The following is a 10,897-nucleotide window of genomic DNA, read 5'->3' on the forward strand; positions in this document are numbered from 1 at the left end:
CTCTGGGAGGTTGACTGTACTCTGGCTGAGCTGAGCCAGTCAGCCATCTGTGTGCTTTCCCCCCCCCCCCCCCCTCCTCGCCAGCTTGCCGGGCAATCAATGAGTCTGGATTGCCGACACCCACCGCTTTATTACGAGTTAAACTTAACACAGAAATGCTGAATTTGTGGAATCTCATTACCCCATTTTAAAAAAAAGGACTGGATAATTTCCATACCAGGATTTAAAAAATAATAATTTGGTCACTCAATCCACGACTGTTTGGGGGAACGCTGCTGTGCACATTGGTTGCTGAATTTTGCCCACAAAATATACAGTCAATTCACTTTACAGTATATTCCGTGAAGTACTTTGAAATGGCGCTGTATCAAATGCAAGGATTATTATTACTATTATTATTAATAGCTGCCTTTGTTACCAGTCAGGTTCTGCGATAGTTTTGTACAATAAGCACGTCGACTACTTTGAACATTTCCTTCTTCACAAAGGAGGACCAAGAGACCAAACAAATCCTGCTCCAAAAAATCAGGCCATTCCCTACCGCAACGCCAGCATTCACAACGCCACACCAGTAGAAAGGTAGAACGATTCATTTCCTGCAAACATTCTATAAACGTTTAGAAAATTTAAAAGCAAAATAATTATGGGTGGAACTGTCATGACACACTCTGGGGTCCCCAAGCCTGGGCTCTTGCCAAGCTGTGCCTAATACCCTCTAGAATTAGGTAAGCAGCACACAATGCCTTGAGGGAGAGAGGGCACATTCCATTCCAGACATTTTCAAGGCATACACATATGTAGCTCCCAGTTTGTTTTGGATACTCAAACATGGTGACGGGTTTCCCTGCTGACCAAAACAAAAAATATATATGTATGCATTCCGCAAAGATTATTCTTGATCGGACAAATTAACATTACAAAACCATTTATCGAAGGCGAGTACCCGAGTTTATTACGTACAATGTGCTTTTTAAAAATCTCTAATAGTGTTTTTAAAAGCACCCTGGATACAAGATTCTGCTGTGAAATTGAAACAGATTTTGTAGGAATATGGTTTTTAAATCATGTTAATTTTAATCACAACAACCAAGTCAATTGTCAGTAACCCACAGAATAAATGCAGGATACAAAACCTGCAATTTGAAACAGAAATCTCTTTTAATGTACATTTCTCTACTAAATGACCAGAATACATTAGGACTGCACTAGAACACAGTGAAACAAGTCCATAAATTCCCAAACCAGGTTATAACAACCACAGATACGTGCCTCTGGATCACCAGCTCATGCTGATATCACATCCAGTGTGCATTCAGGCCATGAACAGGAAGTGTAATTAATGCATTTGCACACTATGCACATGCTGAAACTTATTATACTCTGCTGGGGTGTGTGTTATAACCGAGTGCAACTGTGTACTGCTCAACTCTTATCTCCTGGAGACAATATAGGCACGTGTTAAGATATTTTAAAAGTCAATATATTCTGTATGAAAGACATTTTAAGATTTCATAAATTTCTCAGAAAATTTGAATGATAAAATAAATATTATAATCAATGTTCTGTGGCATACATTTCATATGCAGCCGGCTTACAAAATTCCTGGGAAGTCTTCTCTGTTTCAGATTACCATTTTACATCGCTGCGAAAACCAAGCTCATCGGCTCTCTAATAGGTCAACAGCAGAGTTGTCACCCAGAGTTTAATAAGCACCTCTCAACGCCTTTCAGGTGGGCCAACCTTCTGGCTGCTGAGGCCTAGATGCCCTTTTCGAGAAACGTTCAAGTTACATAAGCAATAGTTTTGTTTCTCTTCCAGAAACATAGCATTTATGGGTTATGGAGGAAGCAGGTGGGCCACATGAAATGGAGGGAGGGAGCCACATCTGACCCTTGGGCCGCCAGTTGGATCTCTCTGGCCATCAGTGAATCTTTCTGCTGCAGTTTACAGGCAACATTATTGAAAAGCCTCACGTTAGCTGAAAAACTAATGGAATCAACAGGGATAGACGTAAGAATCGTAGATTTAAAATGACTATAATTGCTGAATGGCTGTCAGTTAAATTAAGTCAACAATCCAATGGGAGGCTTCAGGAGATGCGATTCTGTTGATATATATCTGAACCCATTAATAAGATGACATGAAAGGATTCATGTTGGAGACAGATTGTTTACAGCAAGTCAATTGAGTCAGTCAGCTGCATGATAAGTGCCACAGGCTCACTGAGTGTGGTCAACTGCAACACTGGTCAATTTGCCTTCCGCGACTTACAATCTCTTTGTTCAGCACAAACACACCATTTTGCTAGTTTAGCACCGTTTTCAGATGTATTCTCTGCTATGCGTTCCATGACTGCACTTTTGGGATTGACATCCACACGGTTGTACACATATTTAGGAGCTCTAAGTATTGTATGCTTCTATTTTATCAAATGACATGTTTTCACTGCTCATTTGTCAGAAGCAGAGGACAAACTACCAGCGTTATTTAATTATGCATTAGCCATTCAGAGTGTATAGTGCTTAAATGGACCGTTACAGCATCAGATTTGGAATGACCCAGGAGATTTCACCTTAAACTTTGCATACAATTTGGAGAAATGTAATCAGTCCATGAATGCATGAACTTTCCCATTGCTATTTCCACCAACCAGAATGTTCCTTGTTGGATGCATCACATTGATTAAGCATATTGAACTAAGACAGTCTGGATCCCTGAATGCGTGCACCATGGCTCCACTGCTATGAAAAACTTCAATCTGTCTCGGCCACACCGTGCTGCCCGCTATGAAAAAATCGTCCTGTTGAGGATCCCACACAGCTCGGAATTTAGTTTGCGTACGGTCTGTGAAATGGTTGCGCCTGTTTAAAAACAAACAATAAACTTTCTGATAAATAAAGTTAAGAATGCATATAGTAGCAAGTACATTCAAATTAGTGAGAATTGAGGTAGAGGAAAGAACCAGGTTAGTGCTCAAAGACAACAGGAGGTAGCAACTAAACAGGAACACACAGGGTTAACAGAAACAAAATACAGGGGTTACATCATGTATAAACTTGTACATTTGATATCAAAGAATCATTTAGTTAGTTCAATAATTTAGTTTGAATAACAAATTATCAACTGGAGTTACCTCTTGCAATAACCATATTATTTGGTTAATAAAAATTTAATTTATTAGCAAAATTATTCTAAGGATTTTCTGAGCAGAAACCCACTGCTGTTTTTCAAGACTTGGATGAGTGTAACTCGAGGAGTTCAAGACATTAATCGATTCCCTAACATTATTGTGCATAATGAGTTCTCATGATTGTTGGATTCTTTACATTCAGTTATTATCCTACAGGTAATATTTGTCTTCACAAACAAACTTTGCTATTAATGGTATTCCCATTGGTTGACATCTTGAAAAATAATACCTTTGATCCCTCGATTAAGGTTGAAACTCATTTGTTTTTGTGCCATCAATACTGAACTTGTGAGGAGAGAATTGCAAGCTCCGGTAAGAGCTTTGCGGTGATGAAGCCAACCTCCTCTGGAAATCAATGTCTCTCCAGTGCCAAACAATTTACTGCAGTTCCAGCATCAATGCGATGTACTTTGTGCTGCGGCAAAACAAACTGCAGTACAACAGGCAAATACATCACTAAATAGGGGATTGGATTTTGGAGTTTGTGAAAGATTGTGATAGATCGTGAAAGGACCTCACTGCAACTGTCTCTTTCATGTGATCACAGAACTATAGCACACAGCACTCTTTTAGTAAGTTAATCAGTTTGCTTACCTTATTGTCTTAAGAGGGATCGTGGAAGTCATACCCTTGATATCAAATAATCTGAAACAAATCACGTAAAGAAATGTAAATATTTTGCTCTTTATAAACATTTGCTTTAATACCTGGGGAAGCATCAAAGGCTCCATTTGAGATTACATTAAAAACACATTCAAGGAATTCCTTCTATTTATTGTTTAACATTAAATTGATTTGGGTATTTGGGTATTTCTTTACTAGTTTGCTTCAAATAAATTCATATCTCAATCAAAATATCCCCCAAGGTTTATTTCAGCCCAATCAGTCCCATTGTACAGAATCCTAATGGATTACATCTCTGCAGTCATTCACTCTTTATCCCAACGGATTAAATCCTTCCAGTCACTCCCACCGTACAGAATTCCAATGAACCAAATCTCTGTATTTCATGATATATATTCTGGGTCTCTTCTAGCTGCATAACAGACAGACATCTGACTACAGCACATTTTTTCTAACAGTGAGCGACACCACTATTCCCAAGACGTGTCCAGGGATAACAAGCAGTAAGTGCCTACATCTCAATCTGTTTAATATGTGATTAGACCTGCTGTACAAAAATCTGAATTACATTGTATTCCCATACAATATGAAATAGGTCATTATGTTAAAAAATAAGTATGTCACCTTAGACCTATTTTAATAAATCTCACTAGTATTAAACCTCAATGTAAAATACTGTATTTAGATCATCCAGAGAGATGTTGGTGATGGTTGCAGCAGGAATATGCTGAGAGGTGATTTTTTTTAAACTTGGGGATTAAGGGCGCATTTCTGGATTAGAGGGAGCTTTACACTGCACCTTATCTGTTCAATAACTGAATGCAACTTTAATAACCATACAATTACTTACGCTGCCATTCAATGGCATACCTGATCATACCGTCAGAACAAGTGGTTAACACTCTCCTGCCAGTAACCGGTGAAAAATAGGCTGAGTTTATATTCTTATGATGATTTTCCAGGCAGGCGACCCTCTTACTCTTTTCTTTTAAATATCGGATATCATAAATATTTACAGCCCTGGCAAAGAATTAAAAAAAAAGTTGTTTCATTCTGTGCACAATTAACTTATTGACAACCAAAGTAAAGTAATTGCACTCTATAGGTTTTTCTTATCAATGAGAAAGCCTAGAAACACTAATGGGTTATGTACAGCCAAAAGTGTAAAGATAACAGCATGAAGACACAAAGATAATGCATAATTTTACTGATTTAGCATCAAAAGTAGGTCTTATACTATAATCATTGCAAACAATGAACAAAAAATTATATTAATGTTTAGTGAACATACCGTGCTCCAGTGGCTACAAAATACTGTCGTTGCATTGGGTGGACATTGACCATCCTGAACCTTTCCATGTTCAAATTGGCAACCAATTCAGGCCCAGTGCTGCAAGATTCAATAAGGAAACATTCAATTCAGGAATCGTCAGTTTCATCTGTGGCAGCAAAAAGAATTATTAATAACCATCAGCATTTTAGTGAAAGGGAGCTTCTTGCATACAGCAGGGGGGGGCCAAAGCTGCTGAATTCCAGAGATATTTTTGTTAGGAACAGCTGTAAATGTTGGCCCAACGCCTCATGAAACCATGCAATGTACGAGTAGATATTCTTGAATAGATTCAGCATCCCTGATCTGTGGGGGAAGGAGGGAAAATCAGCCCTGGTTATTACTCATCATGATCAGTGGAGAGTGTGTGTGTGTGGTGGGGGTGGGGGAGTCGGGAGAAACTAGAGGGAAAGAGAGCATACAGGATGAATACACAACTAGAATTAAATTTGAAGTCCAACAGACAAATACCCTTCTGCTACACTCACTGCCCATGCTTATACATGGGGAATGGCTTCTTGAACAAGTGTTGTTGACGCTCAAGGAGCTGTACTCCGGCGTGAGTCAATTCAACAACAAGTTACACTTGTAGAGAACCCTTCACATCGGAAAGACATCCCAAGGCGCTGGACAATCAGAGGTTTTGGACCTGAGCTGGGGTGAGGATGGGTGGAGGGCACAGGGCTGGGAGGAGGAGCAGAGAACAGGAGCACTTGAGAGCAATTACAGGATATTTATTGATGGTTTATTGATGTAGAGGCATACATGGCAGACCTGCACTGAACTAATCAATGGTTCTCACCCTGGTGTCCGCCTGTCTACGAGGGACACATATTCACTCCAGTGACTGACGATCAGCGTTGCACCATCATCATTCAAGAAGTCAAAAGAAGACATGCTTAGGTAGTTGACCTTGTACACCTAGGGACCAATTTAATAACAAAGGAATTTGTGTGATCTAAATCAGATACTAGAAAACAGAAACAAGGCAAGCCAGAAATGAAGTTTATTCTCTTAGCAACATTCAATCAAGTGATATTTAAACCACATTCAACTGCACTGGTGATATAGGTGACATCCAAATCAGTCATTTTATAAATAAAATCTACCTAAAAGAAATTCCTCTCCTCCAAAAAGTTTATGAAAAGCTTTTTTTCAATGGAAAAAAGTGGCAATCATCTACTTTACGATTACGTTTATAAAGGGAGGATTTCTACCTCTTCCCCCTACGGTCATTCACTGTACCAAATGCGGCCATTGCTCAAAGATCGGTTGCCTTTTATACAAACTGAACTACACATGGAGAAATTGGACATCACATTAACGCATTTCAATGGAACAAAATATCAAATAATAATGAGGAAACTTAGGAGTTGGTTAGCTGAGCCCACCTCGTGAAAGATGCCTTTGGGTAGGTTTCCACAGAGAATACTTTCATTGTTGCTCAATGAAAGCAATTCTTCAGATTTATAAGGGTTAAAGCACAAACAGTTAATAGGATTAATGTGAGGCTTGAAGAGACGGACTGCATCGTTATCCGGCGGGGAATTCTGCAAATAAAGCAAAAGCAATTAAAATTAAAAACGGGTTCAATAATTACAATTTAGTCGCATATGAATTAATAGCAACTTTGGCAGTTTCCACCCTTAAGAAGATGTACCTTGGCTTTAAGTGAACAGCTCGAAAATTCACCATTTACTAGGCGACAGGCACATAAGCCAACAGGGTGCTGGTATGCAAGCTTATACTGTCAACAAGCGCTATTTTTGTACTCTTGTATAAAGCAGGGAACAAATGTGGTTTAGAAACACGATGTAAGCCAATCTCCATTCTAAAAACAGGCAAGCTTGCACATATTTTGCACGTGGAAAATAAGAACATGGTGAAGAGAGTAGGGCTGAGATAAGCAAGGATCTGCTCACCAGATCCCAAAGACCAATTTGTCCACGCCTGCTCCCTGCAGCAATCAAGAGTTTGTCCACGGAAGGATGAATAGCTATTGAGCACAATCGAGATGTAGTCATTTTCGCAACTTGGTCAAGTCGGATGGTCATCCTGTTCAGTTTCAACTTGTATCTGTTCACATTAAGGATTAAAAAAACAGTAAAAACGCTGCAGGAAAATCATCTATATATATAACAAAATTATTTAAAAATCCAGTTTTTTTTTGAACAAATCTTGTTTAAAAACTTACTCTCTCAATTTTGCTGATGGTACACTTTCTACACCTTTCATCTTCGTCTGTAACACCAAGAGATGCATCATTTAGGCAGAATATTTTAAATTTGTCTTTACTTTGGGGTGCATTTAAAGTATCCCAATGCAGGTCTAGAAATAATACCTGACTAATCTCCACCCATGTTTTCACCAGTTCCTCTAAATCAATTGTTACTGGACACTGGTCTCCCCCAACACAAAATGATTGATTTAGGACCAGTTCACTCATAAAGATGGCTGGTACTGCACAAGTAAGAATTTTGCTGAGTTTATGGTTAAAGTGCAGGTTTGGAGCAGAGCAGGTTACTCTGCACGCAACCTACAAGCGCTTAATGCTGCTATGAAGCACTCTGCATAGATAACCTTCACCACATAAGTATAAAAATGTCACTATCCTGAAGGCACTGAAAGCAACAAGAATTAAGTAAATACAGATTTATTATCTGGAGACCTAACCTCACATACAAAATCCTGCTACCCACCGGCTCACTCAACTCTTTTACGTCCAGCGATGTTTTTGGCTCCACCGCTGGCTCTGTGACTGTAGTGCCTGCAAGACTCGGCCTCAGGAGACGCAATGACCGTCGCGCTCCAGAGGTAGTAGGGTTTTTGCTGAAAGCATCAAACGTGTAAAATTCATGTAATGATATTTCGAATAAAATGGTCACAAAGTTAAACCATTAAATTTGAGTTCCATCGTTTTACTCTCTGGTGATTGTGAGAAATCATTAACATAAATTAGAAGGTGGTAATATTTAAACTATAACTGCGGTGAAAAATGTGCCCTTGGTTTAATGCCTCATTTGAAAAAATGGAAATTTCAAAAATGAAGCATCTCCCCAGAACTGTCCTCAGAGTGTCTTTACTTGAAAATATACCTTTCGGGTTTAATTCGTCTTTTTCTTGGTTTTGGTTTACCCGTCTGCCGGAGCTTTTGGGCAGCCTGTAAGAAAAAAAAATCAAATTCCTTCAAGAGTCAGACACATTTGCACACTTAGATTAAACACATATAAATGGTTCATACTTTGACAGAGAATGAGCTACCAAAAGACGACCTCGATTTTTTCACAATACAATTCCGCAAACCCCCAATTCCAATTAAGATCCAAAGTATTATTCGTGAAATTGGGGAAAACATTTAACATTATGTACAGACTACGGCATTACCTCACCCCTCACGCTGCTGAAACCCTAGTTCACGCCTTTGTCACCTCAAGGCTGGACTATGGGAACTCTCTCCTCGCCGGCCTTCCCGCCACCTCCCTCCACACTGCAGGTCATTCAGAACTCTGCAGCTCGTGTACTGTCCCGCACCAGACACCGCGACCACATCACACCCACCCTCGCTCCCCTCCACTGGCTCCCCATCCCCCAGAGGATTGATTTCAAGATCCTCATCCTCACCTACAAGGCCATTCACGGCATCGCTCCCTCCTACCTCTCCAACCTACTATCCCCCTACCTACCTGCCCGTACCCTCCGTTCCTCTGGCTCCGGTCTGCTCCACATCCCCCGCCCCAACCGCCCTACTATCGGTGGTCGGGCCTTCAGCCTCTCAGCACCGAGGCTCTGGAACTCCATCCCCAGTGCCTTCGCTGTTTCCTCCCTCTCCTCCTTCAAGGCCGGTCTCAAAACCTTTCTCTTTGACCGTGCCTTCAGCTCCCCTCTCGACTCTCTTCCTCCTCCTCGCTCCCTCCCTTCCCTCCCCTCACCCTGACCATTTCCCCCCTCCTCGCTCCCTCCCTTCCCTCCCCTCACCCTGACCATTTCCCCCCTGCTCGGGTCATGACCCAACTGTGCAGCGCCTTGGGACGTCCTCCTGACGTGAAAGGCGCTCTATAAATGGAATCTTGTTGTTGTTGTTGTTGTTGAACAGTCTCTCAAGAGTTTGACTGGTGGAATCCGATTTGAAGAACCAGGGGGTTCAAATTCAAAGATTATAATTGTTACGCTTTACATGGGAAATATCGCTGAGATTGCTACGGTTAGACTGAAAGCAATCTTCATCCTCTTTTACCTCCAGTAAACGTAAAGATGCAAAAAATTTGGCATTTTCCTCAATGTTCTTGAGCCGCTTCCTCTCGTACGCCGACAGCTCCTCGGGTTTTTGATGTAACTGGAACAATTACAAGAAATAGTGTCGCAACATTGGGATTGAATATAGATTTCTGACTACAGTTCCCAAACACAGCACATTATCTTACGTTATATCCCCCTACGATAAAATCACTTAATCGCCGTTTTCCGGGACATGGTGTGCAAATTGGCTGTCGTTCGCCTATCCTCCTGAGGTGAAAGGCGCTTCACGCGTGTAATTCTGTGGCTGTTCCGGTCGTCGCTGCTGCCGCAGACGGTCGCTACGCCTTCTTAAGCTCTCCGGAGACGTCGTCGGGCGCCAAAGGGGTCCGTATATTTGTGGGCGAACGGTCTTACCCCGCGGCGACGCGCTCCGAGACGTCGCGGAGACGCGAGGAAGGGCCGCGGCGTCGAACGGCGAGGACCACCGCCGAGTACGACTGCGGTTATTGAGGGCGCCTGTGGCCCGCGAAGCGCTTCGGAGGCCTCTCGAAGGGGCGATTATTATTATTAATAAATGATCGTGAAACCTCGCCCCCGGTGTCGCGTCCGACCCCCAGGGCGAGGCTTCACGATGGTTCATTAATGAGTTAATTCATTGATTGATTACCATCATCATTATTATTATTATTATTATTTCTTTTACCGCGAATGGAAGTGGGTCATCGCTGTCGCCGTCCGAACTATCACTCGAGGAAAGCGCTCGGCGAACGGAGGAGGGTACGGGGGGCGGCGGCGGCGGCGGAGGCGGAGGCGGCGGCGGCGGAGGCGGAGCCCGGGAGCTCCCCGGGGCCCAGGCGGCTCCCACCTTCCCGGCCTCTCGCCTCGCCACCACCGCGCGCCCCGCCCGCCGGCCCCGCCGCCGGCCCCGCCGCCGCTTCGGCTGCTGCTGCTTCCCCGCCGGCTCGGGCTCGGGCTCGGGCCGCGAGCGCTTCCCGCTGCCGACCCCGGCACCGGCCCCCGCGATCCTCTTGCCGTCGGCGCCCATGTCCGGCGGCTTCCCTTCCCTTCTCTCACGAGGAGGGGGGGAGGGGAGGGGGTTACCGTCCGTCCGTCCCCGTTGACCCAAACCGCTCGCACACCGCGCGCTCGGCCCCGAGTTTTTTGTTTTTTTCCTCTCCTCTCGGCGACACGTCCCAACAGTCGGTAAAAGTCGGTCGGTAAACGGTGCCCCAGCAGTTGAGGTGAGAGACGGGAGGCGGTCGGTGTGAGGTGAGGGCCCGGAGTGTGTGTGTGTGTGCGCGCGCGTGTGTGAGAGAGTGGAGGCCTGGGCCCCGGGGGGGTGTGACGTGCTGAGTGGAGTGAGGAGGTCCGGGGGGGGGGGAGAGTGAGGTGAGGCTGAGGGGGGGGGTGTGAGGTGAGGCTGAGGGGGGGGGGGGGAGAGTGAGGTGAGGCTGAGGGGGGGGGAGAGTGAGGTGAGGCTGAGGGGGGGAGAGTGAGGTGAGGCTGAGGTGGGGGAG

General features: G+C 43.6%; 1 protein-coding gene across 1 annotated transcript; it reads right to left on the bottom strand.

Moving 5' to 3' along the window:
* Positions 1 to 1,053: 1,053 nt before the first annotated feature.
* wdr76 (WD repeat domain 76) lies at positions 1,054 to 10,425 on the bottom strand. Its single transcript, XM_007909609.2, has 12 exons — positions 10,084 to 10,425; positions 9,379 to 9,477; positions 8,240 to 8,304; positions 7,844 to 7,973; positions 7,339 to 7,385; positions 7,067 to 7,220; positions 6,536 to 6,694; positions 5,947 to 6,065; positions 5,106 to 5,204; positions 4,685 to 4,834; positions 3,785 to 3,835; positions 1,054 to 2,861 (listed from the first exon to the last, which is right to left on the bottom strand). The coding sequence occupies exons 1-12, from the start codon at positions 10,423 to 10,425 to the stop codon at positions 2,606 to 2,608; spliced, it is 1,671 nt and encodes a 556-aa protein (XP_007907800.2). The 3' UTR covers positions 1,054 to 2,605.
* Between the last annotated feature and the right edge of the window lie 472 nt (positions 10,426 to 10,897).

This window comes from Callorhinchus milii, unplaced genomic scaffold, assembly GCF_018977255.1.
Source record: "Callorhinchus milii isolate IMCB2004 unplaced genomic scaffold, IMCB_Cmil_1.0 Scaffold22, whole genome shotgun sequence".
NCBI lineage: Eukaryota > Metazoa > Chordata > Chondrichthyes > Chimaeriformes > Callorhinchidae > Callorhinchus > Callorhinchus milii.